At 39.4% G+C, this 26,234-nt stretch overlaps 2 protein-coding genes across 2 annotated transcripts in view; both read left to right on the forward strand.

The window, feature by feature from the left end:
• Window positions 1-26,234, forward strand: part of DST (dystonin) — a 925,809-nt gene that overhangs the window by 517,388 nt on the left and 382,187 nt on the right. Inside the window, 1 exon segment of the mRNA XM_029595689.1 lies at window positions 7,988-8,128. Coding sequence (XP_029451549.1) covers window positions 7,988-8,128 — 141 coding nt within the window.
• Window positions 888-7,704, forward strand: LOC115087930 (plectin-like). The gene is made up of 2 exons (XM_029595685.1): window positions 888-1,002; window positions 4,894-7,704. Exon 2 carries the CDS (start codon window positions 4,897-4,899, stop codon window positions 6,808-6,810), a length of 1,914 nt encoding a protein of 637 aa, XP_029451545.1. The 5' UTR covers window positions 888-1,002; window positions 4,894-4,896; the 3' UTR covers window positions 6,811-7,704.

Here is a 26,234-nt window from a genome sequence, read left to right on the forward strand (position 1 = left end):
CAGTTCTTACCTTTCACATTTACCCTCTTTAGTTTCCAGGGAATTTTTCTGGGAGAGAGTATTTTAAAATGTAATTTTTATGTTTAGCATCTTGTTTTCATTAACTGCATGATAACAGGCTGGTGCTGAAAGCAGACTTTTGTATACTGCATGTCATTGAACCACTCCATGCATAGTTTTGTACTTAAAACGTCTAACAGTGAAACACAGGGAAAAGAGCTGCCTTTGCATTAGCAATGACTGTAATTTAGGCACTGTGCTGGTAATACAGATGAATTCAGGTAAGGATATTAAGGGCCCAATTTACCAAGTTTTTCTCCCATAGAGACAAAATGGGAAAAAAAAAAAGCCTTAGTAAATCAAGTTCTAAAAGCATAACACGTTGATGTAAAATAGGGGTATTGCTATCCTTTGTAAAAAGCAAATAAACAACTTTTTTCATATCCCTGACATATTGTTTGTACCTTTCCAGTGGCTACAAAAATGAATGGTTTCTGTTCAGTTATTGCCATTGTTTCTTGACAGAGATATTTTTCTTGACACACTTATTTTCCCACATATTTGACTGAGATTGGACGCAAATCACTTTCTGACTATTCTCATTATTTACTAGCTCCTGAAAAGTAATAAGGTTCTCCTGCTCTTCTGTTACTCTGTGGAGTCCTGTGTAAGGGTGTTGTCTGCGGTGTCTTATTTAGAACTGGTGGTTGCTTTTCTTAAGCTTGTGCTGGCAAAGAGGTGGTGGGAATTCACTGATCTTATTCTTTTGAAGAACTGAATATGTATGGTAAGTATGTTGAACTGTTCTCTGAAAAGAATTACAGCAGCGGTGTCTAAACAGTACATAAAATACTTGAAACTTTCTTGTTTTCTTTTACTGTAGATTAGAAAGGTTAAGGAGGCCTCTGCAAGTGCAGTCTGTCCAGATTTGCTGGAAAAACAAAAGGCAACAGTAGATGAGAACAAGAAGCTAATGGAAAAGATACATGAGCTTGAGATAAGGTTAGTTGAGATAAAAAAGCAAAAGCAACTAGTAGAGCAGGAACTGCCCAAAGTGAAAGCCAATGCCGAGAATGAGCTGAAGAATCAGCAGAAGATTATAGAGGACATAAGCCTCCAGAAAACAAAAGCTGAGTATGAGGTAAATCAATTTCGCATAGAGCTCGAGAACACCGTAAAACAGAAAACCGCAGCAGAGCAACAGCTAGAACATGTGAGACAGCTTATTTTGCAGGCAGACGCCAAAAGGACAGCAGTGGAGGATAAACTCAGGGCCTTTAGAACCCAGATAGAAGAGAGCACCATGTCTAGAAGGAGGTTGGAAGAACACCTTAAAAGGAAAGACACAGATCTTCAAGATTTGGAACATCAGAAAAAGACACTGATGGGGGAGCTGAGGAAAAAAGCAGAGGTTGAAGAAGAGCTTTTGAAACAGATAAAACAGATGGAACAAGATCTTGAGTTTCAGAAGATGGTATCTGAAAAACAACTTCAAGAAAAAGAGAAAATTGAAGCTGAAGCTAGAAGGCAAATTGCTGAAGCAAGGTATTCATTGAGTACAAACACAGAAACTCTCTTGCCAACACGAACAACAGCACATGAAGTTTATTATAAAATTGATTCACAAATTAGAGGCTTTCCAAACGAGCAAGATGTACGAAAAGTAGAAGTTCTAAAACAACAAGTGGATGAGCTAACCACTGCCAAGAGGAAAGCTGAGATGGATATAAAACAGTTAAAACTGGAAATGAATTCTGTCCAGCTTCAAAAAACTACAGCAGAAGAGAAAGCTTGTCAACTGAAAAAGCAATTAGATGAGACAAATGATAAAATGAAACAAATGAAAGTGGAAATAGAGCTAAAAAGTCAGACAGACCAAAGCTATATACAGCAATTGAGAGGACTTGATAGGAAGGAGGCCACAGATCTTAAGATTAAAATGAATTTTCAGGAAGAGTTACAATCCCTTCAACATGAGAAGCTTTCATTGGAACAGAAAATACAGATGCAGACAACTGAGTTGACTGATTTAAGGCAGAAAGTTAAAACTCAGCAGGAGCAGCTCCTGTACAGGGAAAAGTCTGACCAAAGCAGCCACCAGAAAGCACTGTTTCTGGAGGAAGAAATAACAAGGAAAAAAAATGAAATAGGAGAGTTAAAAAAGAAAGTGGACGAGTTTACGAGATCTCAAGCAAAAACTGAAATTAGCATTAAACATTTAAATTCACAAGTCACTTCTCTTCAAAAAGAGAAAACGGCAGTGGAGCAAAGAACGCAGTCCTACAAGGGTGATACAGACAGTCTACGGGAACAGCTAAAGAAAAGCCATGAACAGTTGGTTCAGCATACAAAAGCTGAAAGGGAAAATCAAGAGCAAATTCAAAAACTTCAAGTGGATTTGGTAAAGAGTAACAAGTGGTCAGAAACCCTGAAAGAAAAACTGGAAGAGCTTACCAAACTGAATAATGAGACAGATTCACTCATTAGAAAAGTAAAAACAGACTCAGAAAAACTGTCTCTGGAGAAAAATACTATACAGCAAAACAATACTGTTTTACAAGCCCAAGTTGACACTTTTAAAGAGCAACTAAAAATCACAAGTGAGCAGTTGCACAAGCAGACAAGGACTGAACAAGAACTGCAAAGCAAAGTAAAAAGATTGGAAGAGGACTTAACCAAATCCCAGAACGTGGTCAGTGAATTTAAGCAGAAGTGTGATAAACAAAGCATTACCATCTTGAATACTGAGAAAGAGATTAGAAGCTTAAAAGCTGAACTGAACACTTCTACTGTTGAAAAGAAGTTGGGTGAGCAGAAATTCCAGTTGCATGAAGGTTATCAACAAGAGCTCAGTAGTAAACTGAAGAAGGCACAGGAAGAACTACAGAAGAAGGTCACAGAAGAGCAGCTAGCACAAAAAAAGTTTGCACTGCTTCAGGAAGAATCTATGAGGTTTAAACAATCTGCAGATCAATTTAGGCAGAAGTTTGAAAAATTAATGGAATCCAGCTTGACATCTGAAAAAGATGTCACACAGTTGAAACTTGAATTGGTCACTGTTCAGCAAAATAGGAATATGGCTGAAGAGAAAGTTAAGTTGCACCAAATGGAAATTGCAGACCTTCAGGAAAGATTGCAGAGATGCCGTGAGCAGCTGCAACAGGGAAAACAAACAGAAACAGATCTTCATCAGAAGTGTCGAAAACTGGAGGAAGAATTGGAGGTTCAAAAGCGTATTGTTGAAAACTTAAAACACAGGGTAGATATACAGAGAAACAGCCACATACACCAGCTGAATTTGCTTCAGAATGAGATTCAGCAGAACAGTAGTATCACGAGTCCTTTGTTAAAACCGGACCTTGAGAAAGAGAACAGATTTAAATATACATCAGCAAATTCTCCACGTGATTTTGAGCAGTTTCATGAAGGGCCAATAAAATCTCCTGTGCTGAGGCGGAAAGAGGAGGTACATGAAGGACCAATAAAATCTCCTGTGTTGAATCGGAAACAAGAGATACATGAAGGGCCAATAAAATCTCCAGTGTTGAATCGGAAACAAGTGGTACATGAAGGGCCAATAAAATCTCCTGTGTTGAATCGGAAACAAGTGGTACATGAAGGGCCAATAAAATCTCCTTTGCTGAGGCGGAAACAGGAGGTAGAGAAAGAAATGAATGCTCCATTGTTTAAATCTGAACGAACTGAAGAAAAGCTACAGGTGGATGGTAGTTGCACTGATACAGTGCAGAAGGAACTGCAGTTTCATTTGTCAAGAATGAAGCAATCATTGGAAGATGGTGAAAACAAGCCATCCTTCACAGAATATGTTTCTCAAACAAGTAGTGAGTTTCAGATATCTATTGAAGACATTAACCCTTTCAGAACAATTTCAGAGTTTGAAACCATAAGAGAGAAAAATCTTCAAAATGCCAGGCAAACCATTAGAGATCAAGAAGAGAATCTCGAAAAGGAACTACTGAAGCTTGACCTTCCTTTGGAGGTACATATTCACTGATTACTCACATTTTGGGTGATGGTATCTTTCCTCTCAGACTATATTATTCTTTTTTTCTCCTCTCCCTTTAAAAATGGGAAATTCTAAAGACTTTTCCATGCTGAGCAGATAATGACAGAATAGTTCTTAAGTATGTTTAGGAGAAGCTCATGTTATTTACTGATTAAGTAGATGTGCAGTATGACTTCACCAAGAGTGTTTGGTTAGCAAAATACAGTCAATAATATGCTAAACACTTGTTACTGCACATTATTTTTCATAGCCCCATTATTTCCAGTGAGGCCTGTTTCCTAATAGTGTTCACCAACGTGTATTAGTGCACAGTATTGCACATCGTACTAAGATAAATAACCCCCAATGACTATTGGCTCAATGGCAGAGTTCTTTAATGTCATAATTCTTCATTGTACTTTACCTTGTTTTGTTGCTGTCTAATTTTAAAGAATAAGACATTTTCAGTAAATTGATAATAGTCCTGCAACTATTATACTTTCATGTTTAATACCATTATGTTTCTAGACTATAGCTACTGCAGCAGAGAAGTTAAGTATAAGCGCATTTTATTTATAATTATAAAAAAAGAGAAAAATATAATGAATCCATTGGCCTATGATTAATTATAAGGCAAATGAAGTGCCTATCATGACTGGCCACTATTGATGGTATCATAGTCATACTAAGGGCTTTGTTGTTCAGTGTATATTTATTTGAGTCCTTTGCTTCACCTTTGTACAAGTCTAGAATTATTTATTCAGAATTGACACTGATTCGTCTCTATCTTCCCACTTTCTAAAATGACACAGAGAAACATAAATGTGTAAAATAATGTAGTCTCCATATTGTATTTATACCTCACTGTGTCATACTCCGATTTACAGAGAATGAAGAACAAACAGTTTGACCTTCTTGTTGAAGTCACAACAGTAAAGCAAGAAAAAGAAATACTTTTAAATAATGAAGACAGAGTGTTGGAGGAGCACAAGCTTTCTGAAGGATTTAAAAGAGGCGATTTTCCTAAATTGAACTACATTTTTTCTGAACAAAAAAATTTCAGAGATTCTGATAAAGCTCCTTACAGTTATTCCTCAGGCGACGATCAGTTTAAATTTCAGGGGCTCAGGCACAAAGTGACTGCCAGGCAGCTAGCTGAAGCTAAGCTTCTGGACACGAAGACCATGGAACAGCTCCACTTAGGACTGAAGTCTGTTCAGGAAATCCAGAGAGCTCTCGACAGGTTGTTATCTAGACCTACTGCAATAGCTGGGCTGTACGTCGACTGGAGCAAAGGAAGGCTCTCGTTTTCTGCAGCAGCAAGAAAGCAAATGATTGAGAAGATGATCGCAGTCGAGTTTTTAGAGGCTCAAGCCGAGACAGGTTTTATCATTGATCCCGCAACAGGCCACAAGTGTTCTGTTGAGGAAGCAGTTTTCAAAGGAATGGTTGATGAGGAATTTAAAGATAAACTACTTGCGGCAGAGAAAGCTGTTTTGGGATATTTACATCATTCTGGAAAAGTTATGTCCGTGTTTCAAGCCATCGAAGCTAGACTCCTGGAAAGGCAGAAAGGAAAACGTATCCTTGAAGCTCAGATTGCCACAGGTGGAGTGATAGACCCTGTTAGAAGTATTAGAGTCCCTCCAGATGTTGCTGTGCAACAAGGCTTGTTAAATCATACGACATTAAAGTTTTTGTATGAACCAGCTAGTAATGCAAAAGGTTTTCATCATCCCGACAATATGCAAGCCATGTATTATTATGAATTACTGAAAATGTGTCTGTTTGATGTAGACAGCAAATGCTTTCTTTTACCTGTTGGAAAGAGAAAAGTCACCAGTTTTTCTACAGAAAAGGCACATAAAATATCTGTAGTGGATATTAAAGCAGGAGCAGAAATGTCCAAGTATGAAGCATATCAGAGGGGCCTTGTTGATAAATTTATATACCTTGAGCTTTCAGAGCTTGAATGTCAGTGGGAGGAATCAACCTCATTTGATTCCTCTGGAAATTCATCACATCTCTTAACTGATCTTAAATCAGGGAGGCAGTTTAATTTAGATGAAGAATTAGCACGAGGCACAATAGACAAAACATTAGTCAGTAAATACAAGGATAATATCATCACAGCCACTGAGCTTGCAGATATATTGCTAAGCAGATCAAAAGCAAAGAAAGATCTGAACAGCCCGATTGCAGGATGTTGGATACCCGACACTAATGAAAGAATTTCACTTTTTAAAGCCTTGCGTAAAAACTTGGTGGATAGAATTACAGCTATAAGATGTCTTGAAGCTCAAGCCAGCACAGGGGGTATAATAGATCCGTCTACGGGGAAAAAGTACTGTGTGGCTGAAGCTGTGGCAGTGGGATTAATTGATCAACTAAGCGCCAAACAGATCCAGCAGTGTGAATTAGCTTTTACTGGACTCATTCACCCTGTAACCAAGAATGTTTTGCCAGCTGCTGAAGCCATGATCATGAATATGCTAAACAAAGATATTGGAAATCGTTGTTTGGAGTTCCAGTACATGACTGGTGGGTTGATAGATCCAGTATCTCATTCTAGGTTGTCATTGGAAGATGCTATTAGGAAAGGTATTATTGATGCCATTACAGCCACAAAACTGAAAGATGAAAAATTGTTCATCAAATGCCTAACATGTCCTAAAACAAGAAGGAAGTTGTCATATAAAGAAGCCTTGGAAAAAGCTGCCTTTGATTGCCACACAGGACTACGATTGCTGGAAGTAAACCAACCCCTTGGAACGGGAATTTCTAGTCTATATTTTGTTTCATAATTTAAAACAAAAAAAACCTCCCCACCAATCATAATTGTGTATTTGCAAAACAACTTAGTAATGCTAGCAATTAGTGTATATATTTGTTAAATAGTGCATTATCTGATGAAGCATTAATAGCATGCATTTGATATTTTTGTCATTGGAGTAGCCCCAGAAGATGCAGCGTTTCTTGATTTGATGGAGGCAGTTGTTACGAATATATCCTAAAATTGTCACTTATTGCTGAAGCCATTACAATACTAAAGTAAAATGCCCTCAACATTCTACTTACTGTGTTCTGACATTTTTTAAAAAAGCAAACTTATTTTCTTGATATTACCAAAGTTATTTTACAAATTGCAGTACATATATCATTATGCACATACACTTATATATGTGCAAATTAAAAAGGCAAATGTTGGATTTGAAATTCTTAATGGTATAAATGATATGTGTTCCTCCTCGATTTCTGGATCCTTGCCACTGCCCATTAGATTCAGAGCATGGAATTTGATTGTTTTATGGGATTTCAGTAATAGGTAGATTAATGAAACATACATTAAACTCTTCCTATCGACTAATATTAATTGGGAATGATTAAGCAGAAATACTGGAAAAGGTGCCATAGTAGTACAGATGTATACTGGATAAATACTATAAATTCAGAATATACTGTATGTTTTATGGGAAATGGTTTCTTTTTGGATTTCTCTCTCTCTTTTTTTTTTTTAAATGTTGTCTTTAATCAAAGAACATCTTGCCTCTAAAGTCTGTATTATGTTATCTCAGAAGAGTACACAAATATATTCCTACCAACATTGACTACAGAAGTGCAGTGCTAATGCAAAGGCAGCAGCTCATTCATGCGTTAAGCTTTCTGAAATAAAATCATTTCAGTTTTGTTTTATTGAATACTGGCCTGAAGACTAAACTGTTTTGTGCATAAGGTCCATGTGCCGTACCATGCTTCAACAGGTGGAACGTCTTTGAGCACTGATCTGACCGGGTAGCATCCTTTTCATGTTTCTAATAAATAAATTGTTTTAAATAAAAATAATCCCTACCCTGCTCAAAATGCAGCCATTGACAGAGAAGGAATTTTTTTTCCCATGGTTTTCTTGTTGTTCTGGATGTACTTTCTATCATTTCAGCATTTTATTTCAAACAATTGTTTACAATTGATATTGCTTGCCAGAAATCATTTGAAGAGGAAAAGAAAGAACGTGTTGAGAAAACTGGGGAATTACTGAAATGGGTATCAAATGTCAAGAAAGCCATGAACGGAGAAGGAAGAGGAGGCGAAAAGGCAGAAAAGGCAGCTTTTTCTAGGCAACAGGTATTGAAAGTTGTTTTATTGATAGATTGCCTTGCTCTGGGCTCTGTGCGTTGGTTTTTATGACAATTATTGTAAACGTTGTCCTGTCCATGCTATAGTAATTCATTCATTCCATGAATATAATGCTGCTATTCAATTTTAGCAGTGGATAATGCGGATAAGTCAGCACTAAATGCAGATATAACTGTACATAAATAAAAATATATGCAGTCTTCTTGTCCAAATATTTTTTTTCTGTGTTTAAAGAATAGGGAATGCCTTTTGTAAGTAAGACATGTATCATCAAAAAGAAAGCAATTGAAGAATGTAGTTAAGCAAATATAGCTCTTAGAAAGTTTGTTTGCCATTTTATATTCCCCATAGCACTTCCAACTTGGATGAACTGCTGTCAAACCAGCTCAGAATCTCAAAGTCAAGAAGCATTACAGTTTTCTTTGCTGTATTGACCCTTATGTTTACTATGGTCCTATGTAAATAAGTGATACATAAAGCAGTTGGCAGGCACTGAAGGGTTATGTCTGTATTTTGTTAGTATTTTAAGAAAAATGGTTCTTAATTAGCTAATTCGCTCTAAGACACAATCCAGCAGCAAGCCTGCCATCTAATTTCTGATCATATTCACATTACCATGTATGATCTGCAATAACATTTGCAAAACTCTGTACCAACGGGTTTAAAATTAATCTAAGGTCTGTTGAAATATGTAACATTTTTTACAATAATTTCTTCTATGAGTTTTATTGTTGCTGGATTTTTTGATGCAATTATTGTCTTATATATTTTGAGGTAGTGCGGTATATATTCCATTTATTTTCTCAAAGATTCAAAAACTATAATTTCAATATAAAAAAAAATATTATTGTAATGGTTTGTATCCAAGGCCCAGTGCTTAAGTTCTGTATTCTGTCTCTGCTTATTCAGTCCTGGGTCTCTCTTGAGATTACCAGTTGTTAGATAGCTATGTGTTAAGGCCTCCAAAAATCAGTCGAACAATAAAACTAGATTTATGTACTGGTGGACCTTAAGATGGCTAGAATCTTTGCTCCAGAGGAGAAAAAAACAGTTCTGAATAAGTGCTTTTTTTTTTTTCATATGAATCCAATCCCCTCTGAATTGTGAATAATCAAGGTAATATGATCCTGAATGAGAAGGTTGCCACATATATGAACCATGAATTATTGGAAATTGGAATATAGTTTTAGATCTTTGAGATGTTGTAGTACAAAAGCTTTCAAGACCTCACAGAAGAAGAATCTTGAAAGGGAAGCGTATGTACTACAACATCATTTTTTTGGCTCCTTAAAGGGTATTACAACCTTCAAGAGATTTCACTTTTCTCTAGAACCAATGCAGCCACTAGAATGCTACACTGCTGGATCACTGAGGAAAATACAATAGAAATAAGTGCTCCAGTCCCCTGCCCAGTCATCCCAGTTTCTACCCTTGCTTCAGAACAATCTTCCCATTTTGTACTGCTGCTCTCAGGTGATCAAGTGAGGGCATTTTTCCAGGCTCAAAGTGTGGGGACTGGAAGAGAGACAGGCAGGCAGAGTAAACTTAAATAAACGCTGTCAGGATTGATAACATGGAGATGACTGACTTTTGCTTCTGTTGCAATGCAAAATCAGAGGTCTACAAAAGAAAGGAAGAGAGACCTGATTGAAAATCATTGGGAACTGACTCCGGAGGGAAGGGCCAATAAGTGTTTTGAGTGCATCTGTTGCCTTCCACAGCACAGAGGAAAATGAAAACAGTAAATTCAAGCATATGCAGTGCATAAAATAATGCAGTCTTTGTTTTTCAGAACATGCAGAGGAATTTAATTTGATTCATTTAGGAATGTAATTAAACTAAATTGGTAATTCAGAACATCTGCATATCTTTTGTCTTCCCATGTGATTCAGCAGAAGATATGCAAAACAAAGCACCATTTATTGATTGAATCTTCTGAGCTCTGAAATTAAACAAAAATCAACTACCGCAGCTTAGCATACCAAGGCTTACATCTAGGGCTTTTATTTTTAGGTGTTTATAAACTGTAAATGTAGGTGTTTACCAACTAATTAGGGTTTCTTTGAGAGTACAAAAATTGATGTGGGTTCGCAGCACAAATGCTGTTTGCTGGGTACCTTTTCTGGTTGAATCAAATCCATACATTTCTGTCGTCAGTGCAGAAAAGGTGCAAAAGCAGAGCGGGGGATCCAAGGTAGGCAAAAGGAAGGTTGGAGAGTTCTAGGGGAAATGCTGTTTTTCCACTCCTTATCAAGAAACATGTATTTTATTCTTGTTTTCACATGGAGGGGTGGAGAGAAGGGGTGGGATTGTTTTATCAGTGCTTATCAGTTAAAACCTAAAATCTGAAGCCTTAGCTATATTCTAAAATCATAGAATCACAGAAGAAGAAAGCTGGAAGGAACATCAAGATGTCATATAATTCCTCCTGCTTATCTGCAATACTTAAATTATCCTAGACAGATGTTTCTCCAACCGGCTCTTAAACTCTCCAAAGATTGAGATTCTAGCCAACTTGTTAAAGTGTGTTTCTACCATTACTGTAGCAAAAATTTTCCTACTATCTAACCTGAATCTCCCCTGATACAGTTGATATCCATTTCTTTTTGTCATATCCATACTTGAGATCATGAGCAAATTTTCTTTATATATTTGACTATTACTGTTATTTGCTTTTTCATCTCTGATCTAAATACTGATCCTTTTAACTTTTTCCCAACCTTCATAGACCTCATTTTTGTGGCTTTCCTTTATTCCAGTGGTCATCACTATTTTTCAAGCAGGAGTCAATTTCGATCCAGTAGGGCTTCAGCTGGGCTGAGTTGGGGAGGGCTGCCTCTCTCTGATGTCACACCTGACCTGGTGCATGCCCCCCCCCCCCAATATCACAGCTAGGCAGTCCCCCTTACAATGATGCGACTCCTCTCCCTTTGTTACGCATAGACTGCTCCTCTTTCTCTTGGTTCCCCTTCCCAGCATTCCCCCATCTCTCTCTCTCTTGCGCTTCCTCCTCTGCTCAGTACCCTCCACGTCTCTCCAACATCCACAGTGTCACTTCTCTTTCCTCCCCCCAGAATCTCTTTCTTACCCATTCACATACACTCTCTCAAATGCTCTATGCCACACACACACACACACACTTAGTTTCTGACAACAGTCTCCCTGTAACCGTGTGAAAATAATATTTGTATTTACCTTGGTTGGTGGGGGTGGTGCTCCATGGAGAGGTCCCTTGAGAAGGGGAATGAAGGCATCCTCAGAGAGGGCTGTGGAGACCCTGATGAAGAAGGGTGGGGACGGCCTTGAAAATTATTTTTATTATTTTCTTTCTTTGCCACAACACGAGTAGCTGTTATGGCCCACTGCGGGGACAGAGGCAAGACCGAGTCAACAGAGAGAAGCTGTGGGAGATATTCCCTTTGGCTCCTGCCGCTATCAGTGAGAGGAGGGGGGCATACTGAGGTGGCCGGAGCACTGCTGAGCCACTCCTGCTGTTGTTGTGCTGCTGTGCTGGGGGAGGCACGGTGGCATCATGAGCGGCTGTGAACCTGGGTGTGAAGGCCGGGGGTCACAGCACTGCTGGGGCAGCAGGCTCCAGTCTGCTTTACAGTGCTGAAGATTTTTCCCTAGCCCTTAAAAGAAATTTGGATGCGAACAGGCACACGAGGTCTGCATTGAAGAACACTGCTTTTTCTTTCTGAAAATCTCCATGTATTTCTTGAAATGTGATGTCCAGAAAATCTTTAAATTTACACTAAGAACAAAATATCCAATGAAAAACTAACAGGTACAAGATAGCTATAAAATAAAATGATTTAAAAAAAAAAAAAAAAAAAAGGATGTTTAACTTTATTTTAAAAAATATCTTTTTCCCATTGTAGACCTCTCACCTGGGCAGTTTTCCTAGGTAATTATAAAGAATGCACATAATTTCACTTGGAAAATGAGTGTAAAATCCATGGGTGAAATCTGTCTGCAGACGTGTCACCAACGCAGCAGTTACAAAATGAACCTCAGCTGTGTAAAATACCTCGGGCAGCATTATTGGTTGAATATCTTCAGCTGCTTCCTCTTAGAACATCTTTTTTTCTAAAAAGAAAATGATGTTCAGGCCTGCTTAACCGCTTCTGAATTTCACAGAATAGAAGCCAACGTGAACTATTGAAACCCTGCTTATAAAGCTCAGTCAGAGGCATGGCAAAGTCTTCCCATACAAAAATACCAAAAAATGCTTCTGTTGGAGAGGTTAGGGGTTCAGTGGTCACTGGACACAGATCTAAAAGTTGCGATTCGAGAATTGTGATCCATGAATCTCCAGAGCGGCGAGCCATGCTTGTTTCAGTTTTGCAATTCTGCTGCTTTAACAAGCTAAGAAAACCAAATCAGTTCTTTTCCACAGAATGAAAAAAGAGGCAGCCTCACTTCATTAATGGTAATTCAAAAGGATGCATGTAAGTCCCCTCCCCCACTGCGGATAAAGTTACGCGGGCAGTGTCACTCCATGTGTAAATTTACTTGCACGCAGGAAGGGCAATTTTTTTAAAAGCCCATTTCCATGGGTAAAGCCCAGTTTGAAAGTCTCTTCTTTATCTGTGTCTCTGCATTTGGAAGATATGAACTGGATCTCAGGGCTATCATGAGAAATCTGGGGGCTGGCAAAGTTTTAAGAAAGGACTGACGGGTTTTGATGCTCAGACCTCCAAATTGAGGTCATTTTTTGCCCTTTAGAGGGTCACTTCTGGAACCGAAGAGGCGGATGGCTTTCCACCGTGACTTCAAAATCTTGAATCTCTTTTCCATGTTTAATGCTTTCTACTCGTGTAAACTTCTCTGTTTCCTCTCTTGCTGAGTGCTGTTACCACTCCCCACTTGTCTACAATTCTTATTTCTTTTCTCCCTGTTGGCCTTTTCATTGCTCTCCTGTAGCTCCCCAAGCCTGAAATATTCTTAGTTCATGTTCATATTATAAGATGTGTAAAGCTATTAAACTTACCTTAGATTGAACTAAAATCCTGCTTGTGCTTAGGCTTTGTATCCACGCGTATCTAAAGAGTTATAAATAGAAGTGAATTAACATCTCAGGTCTTTCATATAAGATAAAAATATTTTATCATTTTTTTTTAAGCTATGAAAGGAACCAGTGAGAGGAAATGTAAATGAATAAATTGTAATAAGGGTAGGGTAGTGGGAGAGTGAAAGAACAAGGGCTGCAGGAGGGTGATCGAAATAAAAGAGATAAAAATGTAATTAGGTGGATGCAAGAAGGAGAGCAAGATAAAGAAGAAAAATATCCATTTGTAGAAGTTTAAGCCATAAAAGGATTGGATGGTAATGGTGAAAATATTTGTGAGTGTGTGTATATATATATATATATATATATATATAAAATATCCTAAGGATCACGTCTGTTGTGATCTACATGTCAAAGGATATTTACCTCATGTCCTTGGGCCCTGTGCTGGGTTACACTTTCATGAGTTGCATCAGTATTTTTATTAAAACTTAATATATCCAAATGAAATTAGAGAAAAGCGGATGCCACTTGGATGCAGATTCAAAGCTGCTCTCTAAATTGGGTGGAGGGGAATTAGGGCTGGAGGGTACTGGAAGCCAATAGTAACAGGTGGGAGAGAGAAAAAGGGAAAAACAATGGATAAAGTGCGTAGCTTGCTGGGCAGACTTGATGGGCCATTTGGTCTTCTTCTGCCGTCATTTCTATGTTTCTATGAAAGAAGAGTGGCAGAAAAAAAAAATCCCCATTTTTTAAAATTGTAATACATGGCCTGTTTAATTGTATTGTTAAAAATGAACTAGATGTCTCTGTTGATAGAATAGAAGTAATGTAGAAAAAAAATGCTTCAGCATAGGACTGCTGATTAGGGTTAGATGGTCAGTAGCTGAGTGCGATGCTCACTATTTATTATGTTCCTTAACATAAAATAAACAAGGATATTGTGGGCAAGATAACTGTTATCATAGTTACCTTTGTAATAATGATGAATAATGAGATAAGGCTTTCCATAGGTATGTACTAAAATGCGATACTTATATGATATTTGTAAAACCATTTGGAGGATGGCTTTTAAGTGCAGATCACATGAGAGAGAAAAGCCCCATCTGATTTGGGAGACTTGTTTCAATATCACAGAGTCTCTCATTGTATTCTGGCTGCAGCAGTAGAGCCAAAGCGAAGAAAAAAGAGAGAACCAGAGAGATGAAAGAGATACAGGAGCATGTGCTTCTGCAGGCCTCAAATACAGAGGAGGCCACATAGGCCTCCACACAGACAGGAATTTTAGGCCTTGGGCCTATCAATAAGTGTGTTATGGGGGAAACCATGACTTGATGTTAATAAGTCAAGCCATGACTAATGATGGCCCTAATGTTAACCTGGTTATTGGGAAAGAAGAGGGATGTCCACTCATTCTAGGATCCCCCACTTTCCCCAAACTCCAAAAACAATCAGACTATATATGACCTTCCATAATAGGTTTTTTTTTCTTACACAACATAGATGCAAAACCAGTGGCAAGGATCATATATAAATGAAATGTATATTATGTACAACAAAGGACCTGCTTTTCAAAAGCGTTTAAACACTTAAAACTGGGTTTTACATGTGTAAACGCACTTTACCCATATGAATGGGCTTCTGAAAATTACTAGCATATGCACCTTTGTATTGCCAAAAGGTTTACTGGTTTTTGAAAATTGCTACAATAGTATGTTACATTTACATGCTTAATTCCTTTGAAAATTTACATGAAATCTAGAAGAACATATGCAAGGCACAATCAATGAACTTTTACAGTGACCATGGTAGGGAACTGCTGCTTCAGAAAAACAAAGCATATTGCCTGACTGCTCTCAGAAGTAGCGCATAGTTCATGGCATTTCAGAGACTTAGAGGTAGATCTTAAATAAGTACGCCGGATTTTATAAGATACGCGTATAGCCGCGTGTATCTTATAAAATCCGGGGTCGGTGTGCGCAAGGCTGCGCAAAATCGGCAGCCTGCGCGCGCCGAGCCGCGCAGCCTGCCTCCGTTCCCTTCGCATCCCCCCACCTTCCCCTCCCTTCCCCTATCTACCCCACCCCCCAGCCCTACCTAAATCCCCACCCTACCTTTGTTGTGCAAGTTACGCCTGCTTGAAGCAGCGTAACTTGCGTGCCGCCTCGGCATCCCCCGGCACAGGCCGCAGTGCCGGGGGACTCGGGACTGCCCTCCCTGCCCGCCCCCGAACCATCGCCACGTCCCCGGACCCGCCCCGGACCGCCCCCTGACCCCGGACATGCCCCGGACACACCCCCTCCTGCCCCTTTTACGAAGCCCAGGGACTTACGCGCATCCCGGGGCTTTGCGTGTGCTGGCGGCCTATGCAAAATAGGTGAGCCGGCGCGCGAGTGCCCTGCGCGCGTAAATCCGGCAGCATTTACGCGCGCAGGGCTTTTAAAATCTAGCCCTTAGTATATCGGTGTCTCTCCTGAAGCAGATGTGTGAAATATGGATCCATGTTGGGATTGTCTACAAGTAAGATAAGTTAATGAATCTATTGGCTTTTGGACGTTCATGAGAAATATTTTCACTTCGAAAAATATTTTGGTTTTTTTTTAGTTTAGATGTGCACTTTTTGACACTGAAGAGTTGGGACATTTATTAAGAACAATTGGACCTATGATTACTACAGCTCTGACCTTACACTATTTGATTTAAAAGCCTGGGTCTGGCATATGATGTTTCACTCCATAAAATTTAAAATATAGTTTTGGATTTTTTCATTGTTTACTATACTGGATGGAACATGGCCTCCTTTCTCCAGTCTTAGTTTGAATAGCCTATGACTTAGCTGCCTTCTCCTGAAGTAGTTGATTGCAGTTTTTGTACCTCTTCTTACTGTGATCCACAGTATTCCAGGACCACCTCAAACTACTGACAGCCATCGCACTCTCTTCTCACAAATTGTTCTTTGCTAATATTGTTTCCAAAAATACTGAATGGTGATGCATTTATTTAATTTTTGATTTAGCTTGCACTTTTCATTGGTAGCTCATAGTGAGCTACAGTGCAGGTACAGTAGGTATTTTAATATCCCCAGAAGGCATGCAATCTAAGGGCCTCATTTAGTAAGCATTTCTTCCATAGAGACAGAATGGTACAAAAGCCTTAGTAAATCAGGACCTAAGTTTGTACCTGATCCAGTCCAGGGTGAAGTGACTTGCCCAAGGCCACAAGGAGCATCAGCAGTATTTGAATCTTGCCTTCCCTGGTTCTCAACCTGCTGCTTTAATCACTGGGCTACTCTACCAGTCCAGGACCTTGTCAATAAGATGGCCATTCTTCTCCATGCTGAACTGGATGTTTTATATCCTCGGTCTGGTTTGGAGTTTCAAGACATTACTTACTTCCTGTGATACCACTTCTGCATTCTGCAGTTCCTGTGGCTGAGGGTGCCTCTCAGGCTCTGTTTCTGTCCACTCCCTGCAATCCTTTCCACCTCTTTCTCCTCAGTCTCTTTTTTTTCCTGCTTTCCTCCCTATGTGTTTCTTGAACTCTTCTGCTAAACTTCCCTCCTCTTCTTTCCTCCTCTTCACTTACACTACTTTTGTGCACAAATACTCAACCCCTTTCATGCTCCATCCTCACTCAACCCATGCACATGCAATTTCAGCTTCAATACTCCAAAGACAATGAAGACCAAGAAGACAAACAAACACAAACTTTAGACTTCCATGCAATCAATCATTCCAGCATGCAAAGACAAGCCAAAAGGAAGGGAATCAGTAAAGAAACAGACAAGAATAGAATCAATAACTCCTCTCCCCCTTTCTCTAAACTGAAATCTGTCCTCCAAGACTGGGTTTATTAGCTGTCCTCGCCCTCTCAACACTCAAAAAAGTGGCCAGGAAAGTCTGATGTTTTTGTACTTTTCTTGAAGGTCAGTGTTTCATGTAATATTTAGCTTTTCTCACATGGTCAAAATACCAGATAGAAACATAGAAACATAAATATGATGGTACAAAAGGACCAAATGATCCACCCAGTCTGCCCAACAAGCATATGCTGCACTGTGCAAGTTACTCCCATGCTTATCAGTTTCCCAGACCGTAAAAGTCAGACCCCTCAGATGCTGTTTGAATCCAGTTTCTCGTAACCGTTGCCGTGAAAGCAGAGAGCAATGTTTTGAATTGCATCAAAATTATCAGGTTTAGTGATTAATGGTAGTAAGTGTCGCATCAGCTAGTTATCCCCATGTATATTTGTTCCCCAAATCATTAAAGTCAAGGCCCTCGGTTGCTGACTGAATCCAATTCCACTTTTATCACTGCTGTTGAAGCAGAGAGCAATGATGGAATTGCATTAACAGTTTCAAGGCTTATTTGTTAAGGGTAGCAATTGCCACACCAGCAAGTTTTCCCCAGTTACCCCCATGCACTCTTTTCTTTATTTCCAACCTCTAGCCTTTAGGGATCCTCAATGTTTATCTCATGCTCCTTTGAATTCCTTCACTGTTTTCGTCTTCACCACCTCTTCCGGAAGGGCATTCCGGCATTCACCACCCTCTCCGTGAAGAAATATTTCCTGACATTGGTTCTGATTCATCCTCCCTGGAGTTTCATTTCATGACACCTAGTTCTATTGATTTCTTTCCAGTGGAAAAGGTTTGTCGATTGCACATCATTAAAATCTTTCAGGTATCTGAAGGTCTGTATCATATCTCCCCTGCACCTCCTCACTTTCAGGGTATAAATATTCAGATCCTTCCACCTCTCCTCATAAGTTTTCCAATGCTGACCCCTCACCATTTTGGTCGCTCTTCTTTGTACCGCCTCTATCCTGTCTTTATCCTTTTTGAGATATGGGCACCAGTATTGAACGCAGTACTCCAGGTGAGGCCACATCAAGGACCTCTACAAGGGCATTATCATCTCTTTTTTTTTTTTTTTACTGGTTATTCCTCTTTCTGTGCAGTCCAGCATTCTTCTGGCTTTAGCTATCGCCTTGTCACATTGCTTTGCTGTCTTCAGATTATCAGACACTATCACACCAAGGTCCCTCTCCTAGTCCGAGGGCTTTAGTCTTTCACTGCCCATTACATAAAGCTCTTTTGGATTGTCGCATGACTCTGTACTTCTTGGCTTTGAATTCCAGCTGCCAAATCTTTGACCATTCTTCAAGCTTTCTTAAATCACTTTTCATTCACTCTACTCCTTCAGACATGTCCACTCTGTTGCAGATCATAGTATCATCCGCAGATAGACAAACTTTTACCTTCTATTTCTTTTGCCAGGTCGCTCACAAAGATACTGAACAGAATCAGTCCAAAAACTGATCCCTGTGGCACTCCACTTAACACTGTTCTTTCTTTAGAGTAGGTTCCATTTATGATTACACGCTGACCCTGTCAGGCAACCAGTTTGCACTCACTCCCAAGCTTCTCATTTTGTTCATGAATCTCCTATGTGGGACCATATGAAAAGCTTTACTAAAATCCAAGTAAATCACATTGAGCACGCTTCCCTGATCCAATTATTTAGTCACCCAATCAAAAAAATCAATCAGATTTGTCTGATAGGACCTTCCCCTGGTGAGTCCATGCTGCCTCGGATCAAATAACCCACTGGATTGTAGATAGTTCACTATCCTTTCCTTCAGCAGAGTCTCCATTAATTTTCCCACCACCGAGGTGAGGCTAACCAGCCTGTAGTATCCAACCTCCTCTCTGCTCCCACACTTGTGAAGCAGGACCACCACTGCTCTTCTGCAATCTTGTGTCACAACTCCCATTTCCAGGGATCTATTGAACAAGGTCCTTCAGTGGATCTGCCAGCACATCATTGAGCTCCCACAGTATCCTGGGATGTACCTCATCTGCCCCATGACCTTGTCCACTTTTAGTTTTCCTAGCTCTTCCCATACATACCCTTCTGTAAATGGAGTTTCATCTACTCCACCTCCATCCACAGTCTTGTCAACTAGCGACGGTCCTTTTCTAGGGTCTTCTTTAGTGAACAAACTGAAGTATTTGTTTAATATTTTGGCCATTTCTTTGTCTCTCTCCACACATTGATTTTTGTCACCTTTCAATTTCACTATACCACTTCACACTTTTCTCCTTTCTCTGATATATCTGAAAAATGTTTTCTCACCTCGCTTTATTTCTTTGGCAATCCTTTCTTCCACCTGACTATTTGCTTTCTTGATTTCTTTCTTCGTCTCCCTCAGTTTCATCAGATATTCTTCCCTGTGTTTCTCTTTATGGGATCCTTTATATTTCTTGAATGCTGTTCTTTTCGCTTTTATTTTATCAGCCACCTCCTTTGAGAACCAGATTAGTTTCTTATTTTTCTTACTTTTGTTTACTTTTCTAACATATAGATTTGTTGCCTTTATAATTGCTCCTTTTAGTTTGGCCCACTGTTGTTCCACCTCTCTTATTTTCTCCCAGTCTTCTAGTTCTATGTCCAGGTATGTCCCCATTTCGACAAAAAACGTATTTTTGAAATTCAAAACCCAGGTCTTCGTGTGACCTCTCAGTATCCTATTTGCGTTATCAAACCATACCATTTGATGATCACTGGTGCTGAGGTGAGCACTCACCCAGACATTAGAGACATCCCCATTAGTGAGCACTAGGTTGAGTAGAACTCACTCCCTCATAGGTTCCAGTACCATTTATTTGAAAAGAGCTCCTTGCAGGGCATCCGCTATCTATCTACTTCTGGTAGATTCCGCAGAAGGGATTCTCTAGTTAACGTCTGACAGATTAAAATCTCCAACAATCAGCACATCTCCTTCCTCCCTTGTGAATGTCTTTGAACAGATCTCTGTCTAGTTCTTCCATTTGAGTTGGATGCCTGTAAATCATTCCAGTAAAAATGGATACACCATCACATTTTTTTAGGACAGCCCATATTGCTTCTTCTCTATCCCACATTCCTTGCAGTTCAGTTGCTTGAATATTGTTTTTACTATATCTAAGTGGAGATAATCAGTTCAGGTTATCCTCAATCTATCCCTCAATATTACCTGAATCACCTATATATTCAAACAGGTGTTGCTGTCCAACTCAAACTTATTCAAAATTGATTTTGAAAAATTTATTAAGAGGATGGATGGATGGAAGTTTCATAAATTTTTTTTTTTTAGTAGAAATCATTTTTATTAATAAAAAGGTAAATATCACTCACCAAAGTGTACAATAAAAGTCTGAATCAGTCATATATGTATATTTGGAAACATGCCAATAGACAACAACAAACAAAGAAATACTTACCCCAAATCCCATCTCTCCCTTCCTATCATCCACATGTGATAATTTTCCCGAGACAATTTTAATCTCCATTATACCCTCATGCCTGGGTTCGAAGGCACCATAAGGTTCCCGGCTTGATACCCTTTGAAATTTGTCATACCAGCTTAGTCTCAACTATTCCCTATCCCCTGGCTTAAACCATCGAACTTTGCAAAATTCAAACAAATAGAACTGTAACCGCCCCCCTTGGAAGATATGGGAGAGTATTTAGACTGGATCACATTGGACATTTTGGAAACATGGAGAAAAGAGGAGTGTATTTAGAACGGATCACATTGAAAACTTTAGAAACATGGAGAAAAGTGATATTGAATATTTGGGAGCTTAATTGCAAATTTTCAATGTGGTTTGAATTAGACTCTAATTGAGGAATAGTGGGGATTGAATGATAGGGTTTGATATTTTGGGTGTTTGATATGGGGATTCATTTATGGCGATGTATGAATGTGTGTGATTTTACGTGTGAGAGGTAGGGATATATGGAGTGATGGAGTAATAATGGATGAGTGATTTTGTATGGTATTTTGTAACTTTTTTTTTTCCATTTAAAGTTTTATTGAACCATTAAATGAATCATGTCCACAGTAAATCGAATCATATTAAATGGTATACATCACAACATTGATGACGGAAGTTTCATAAATTTTATACGGCACTCACCATCATGCCTTCATCCGTTTAATCATTAACACCCTCCATTTTTTTAAGAATATATTTTCTAATATTTTGAGTGTGACTCCAACACCTGGTGATAAATTTAGGAGGTGTGCACACACGGATAAGTTTTTAAATATAAGAAAAAAGTGAAAAAGTTAATAAAATAAAAGTATGAGTTACATGCAGGTGTTGGAGTCATACTCAAAATCAATTTTGAATAAGTTTGAGTTGGACAGCAACACCTGTTTGAATATATAGGTGATTCAGGTAATATTAAGGGATGAATATTGTTTTTGACATAAAGAGCTACTCCTCCTACTTTTCTGTCCTCTCTGTCCTTCCTTAACAAGTTATAGCCCTGAATTGCCATATCGCAATCATGAGAATCCATGAACCCATACTCCATAACAGCAACAATGTCCAAGTCCACCTCCACTATTAGGGCCTGCAGATCTGTGATGTTATTGCACAAACTATGAGCATTTGTGGTCATAGGTTTCCAATTTTTTCCCTTTGATTTGTTGCACTTCCTAATCACCTTTTCTGCTTTTTTGAGCTGATTGATTTTGTTATTTTCTCCTCCCACTTCCTGTATTTTTTCCATGTGTTATTGTAATGGCCTAAGGTAGCTGAGGAAGGTGTGGAAAACATTTCACAGGATCAAGCGAAGCTTGAGAAATGGTCTAGAGTCTGGCAGCTAAGATTTAATGCTAAATAATGTAGGTTCATGCATTTAAAAGGGAATTTTATAAGCTCCACGTGTGCATTAATTAGGGGATATGCGAAAATGTGAGGCTAGCACATGCCAAGTGGATAAGTTGCCCATATCAATATGTAATGGCCACAGTGCACACATCTCTGAAATTTTCAAAAAGGGGCAGGGTGTAGGTGGGACATAGACATTCTGGGGTGTGAAGCTGAGATGTTTGCGGAAATACTTATAAGATCCGGCATGTGCCAAGGCCTCCTGTCACGTAAATTTACTTCTGATATGGATGCCATGTAAGTTATAAAATAAAGTTAAATAGGCAGATCTGTGGGGTTTTAAGGGTCCAGGATAACTATGGAGAGTGAAGGCTGTTAAACTAGGGACTTTTTGGAGGACCTATCTCTTAACTGGGCGAACTGGTGCTGAACTGGTAAAACTGAAAATGGTGTTGGCATGTGCCCCTTTTAAAATCCTCCGATTTATGCAGTAGAAGCATCATTTGCGTGCACTTGTGCGCTCCGACTTAAAATTTGGCACACGTGCACGCAGTCAGGCTATTTTATAACATGCGTGCATATATACATGTAAGTTCTAAAATAGCCGCATCTCTGGGCACGGGCTGACGAACACAAGTACACGTGCGCCCTTGCTCTAGTTTGAAAGTTAGCTTCCCTGGTTGCAAAAACTCGAGACTGTTACAGCATAGAAGGTGAAATTCTTTTATGCATGATATAAGAGCGGGATCTGGGAGAGATTGTATCTTTTGATCGTAAGGTGACCAAACAGGTGGATAAGACAATGGCAAAAGCCAGAAGGATGCTTGGGTGCATAGGGAAAGGAATGGTCAGTAGAAAGGAGGTGATTTTGCCCCTGTATAAGTCCCTAATTAGACCTCATTTGAAATATTGTGTATAATTCTAGAGAACACATCTTCAAAAAGATATAAACCGGATGGAATTTATTTATTTATTTATAACTTTTTATATACCGAGGTCCAATTAACAAGATTATCACTTCGGTTTACATTACAACCAGCAAAAATAACAGAGACAAAGTCTTGTTTTACAATGAACAGGGTAGAAGTAACCTGGATTAAAACAATGAACAGGGTAGAAATAACCTGGATAAACATAAAATGGGTGAAGCAAGTATAGAGAATTGGTCCAGAGTATGGCTACTAAAAAAGTGGTCTTCATTCTAAAGCATATGGGGACAGTCTTGAAGAAAGGCAGGATAGGGAAGATATGAAAGAGACATTTAAATACCTCCAAGATATCAATGCACAGGAGAGGTGGAACTAGGGTCATGAGATGAGGGTAAAATGGGAAGACTCAGGAGTAATCTTAGAGAATAATTCTTTACAGAGAGGGTAGTGGATGCTCCCAGTAGAGGTAGTGGAGAAAAGGACAGTTTCTGAATTCAGGAAAGCATGGGACAAGCACAAGGAATCTCTGAAAAAGTGATAGGGATTGTAGAGCTGATAAGCTTGTGTAGATAGGCAGACTAGATGAGCCATATATGGTCTTTTTCTGTCATTAAGTTTCTGCGTTTCTAAATTGTCAGCCTATATTCCGCCATGTGGTCTTTGTTTCTTGAATTTCTTCACTTGTGTATAGCTACATCTTCTCTTTGGAGGGCATTACTTATATGTGAACTCATGCGCACGTAATTTTTTAATAACAAATGTGCATAAGTTTCGACTCTGCTTCTTGGCATGTCTCTCGTTGGTGAGCATAAAAGTGCATGCAAAACTGGGTTATATACATGCTTTTATATGCACTAAGCCAGGGTCAATATTAGAACAGCATTCACATGTAGAAAACGGGGTTTTACATGTATAAATGGCTCTGAAAATTACTCTATTAAAGTCTATAATAATTTTAACAGCATTGTAAAATTCTTACTAAAAGCCTTTTTTTATGCATTTGGCTTCCATTTCAGTGCTTGAACTGTATGGGTTTTAAGCTACTTCAGATTTGTCAAACTGTTGTCATTCTAGTGTGTGACCTAGGCATGGTTGGAAGTTTAATAACGGAGCCATTTGGCTAATTGTGAGTCTGGAAAAACTGGAAAATTAAAATGGAAAAAGAAGAAGAGCATCATAGAAGCCTAATAAATTGTAAAGATGCTAGTGAAAGATATTACGAACAGATGAGACTTCCCTTTAGAGTAAAGCTCACATTAGCTAACTAACCCGAATTTGAGAGGTGTGTTTATGTTTGGGGGAGGGGGGGGAGGTGAGGTTTGGCTGATACAGAGCTTTAATTAGATGAGCAATTCAAAATAAAGCATTAGGCACTGTGATAAGTAAAGCCTGTGCAATGCATGACAATGCCATTCAAAGACTCTAGGATGTAGTTGGATGCATGTAGAGCCTGTGGGTACTTTAATTTCTTTTTGAGAAGAAATAAAAGCAGACAAGCAGAAAAATACCTTGCAGCACCCTTTCCAAAAAGGTTATATGATAAGAAGTATATAAGAGAGAGATAAAGGGCTCTTTATGGTAAATGAACAGAAGGCCCCCAAACAACTACAATTTCAGTTAGAAAATGGCAGCAGGCTCTTACTGCTTATGTATGATTCTGTTCTATTTTTGCATTGCACTTTAGTTGCCAGGCACTTGATGGAACATGCCTTTACTATATAATAGAAATACTCTTTCTCTTAATAGATTAGCAATTTGTACTGCTTCTGGAGAAGTTTGCGTATTTATTTATTTATTTATTTATTCATAGACATTTGATATTCTGCTTTTTACCAGAAATGGTCTCAAGGCAGATTACAACAGATTTAAAAACAGACAATACCATTTGAATTATTATACAGTTAGTATCAAATTCAGAGTTAGCTTATTCACAGTTGGCATAGCAGAATGTTGGGAGTTAGCTATCTGTTGGGAGTATCAATCAGATAGGAATTAGCAATCTGTTGTTATTTAGGAGAGTTGTGGGTGGATCCTTGGACCAGTGGCAGATGACCACGCCCCCGGGGGAGGATCCCGAGAGGGACCACCGGTCAGGCTCAGAGTTAGGAGATAGACACACACTAGTTCTTTTACTAAACAATATATTGAACTACCAGAGATGGCAGTAGTGAGATGGAATGCCCGGCTGGGCTGTAGTCCCTCAGATACTGGAACAGCGATCCCTGGAGGCTGAGCTGTAGAGAAAATGAAATATAGGGAGTAGGCAGGGTATGCAGAGTTCATGTACCGAACCTGATGGTAACACTCACACAATGTCCCATAGAAGCCCAGGAGCTGGAATGTATAGGCCCTCGAAGAGCGAATTCCTGGTTCCAGGGAAAGCTCTGAGAGAGCGATGGTAACTCACTGATGTAGTTGGCAGTGATGACTTCCAGGCAGAAGAGAATATGGAGCAAGTCTGGGAACGAGGGCCCTCGAAGAGCAAGTACCGGTTCCAGACTGTCACCTGAAAAACAAAGGAGAGAGCGAGGCCCCCAAGGAGCGGGTACCCCTGGTAAGTCCGAGGAGGCAGAGTAGCTTTGGTAGAGTAGCCCCTTGCTAACTCAATCTGTTAGCAAATTCTAAGACCTTATTTATCCGTCATGGGTGACGTCATCTCAGGGGGACACCCCTGAGTTTCGCGCCATCGCCGGTACTTCAGTTGGGGCTGTGCCGCGCTTGCGCCCCTAGGCCTCCAGGAAACATGTCGGGTTGCAGCGTCTAGCTGGTCCGGGGACACCGGAGGACTTCGGCAGAAGGATGCCGCGGCAGCCAATCTTCCCGCGGTCGAAGAGGAAGGCGCCAAAGAGGTAAGAAGGGCGGAAAGGGCATCGGGAACCGACGGACACAACAGTACCCCCCTTCAAAAGGCAATTTCCTCTTCGGGTACCAGGCTTAGGTTTTGAAGGATGGGCGAGGTGGAACTGACGAAACATCTCTTTGTCCAGGATTTTGGTCTGAGGCTCCCAAGAGATCACTTCAGGGCCGAAACCTTCCCACTTTAGAAGGTATTCAAAAGTCTTGCCTCTTTTATGAACATCCAGAATCTCTGTGACTTAGAGTTCTAATTTGTCTTCTGTATTGATGATAAGTGAATCTTGAGATATAGAAAATAGTTCACTAGGAATTGTATCATCTTCGTCTTGAGATATTGAAGAACATTCACTGGTTAGTGTATTGTCTTTGTCTTGAGATATTAAAGAACATTCGCTGGTTAGTGTATTGTCTTCATCTTGAGATATTGCAGAACATTCACTGGGTGTCATATCATCTACCTTTCTCCCAAAGCAAATGTCCGCACTAGCTGGTGACTCTGATGGTTGAGTAAAGTACTTCTGGAGATTCTCTTCCATATTTTCCGACGTTGCTTTATTCTTAAAAGCTGTGAGAAAGTACACCTGTCCTTTCGGAGACTCAGCTCTAACCTTCTGTTGAATGGCACAGTCATAG

The sequence above is a fragment of the Rhinatrema bivittatum genome, chromosome 3 (assembly GCF_901001135.1).
Source record: "Rhinatrema bivittatum chromosome 3, aRhiBiv1.1, whole genome shotgun sequence".
NCBI lineage: Eukaryota > Metazoa > Chordata > Amphibia > Gymnophiona > Rhinatrematidae > Rhinatrema > Rhinatrema bivittatum.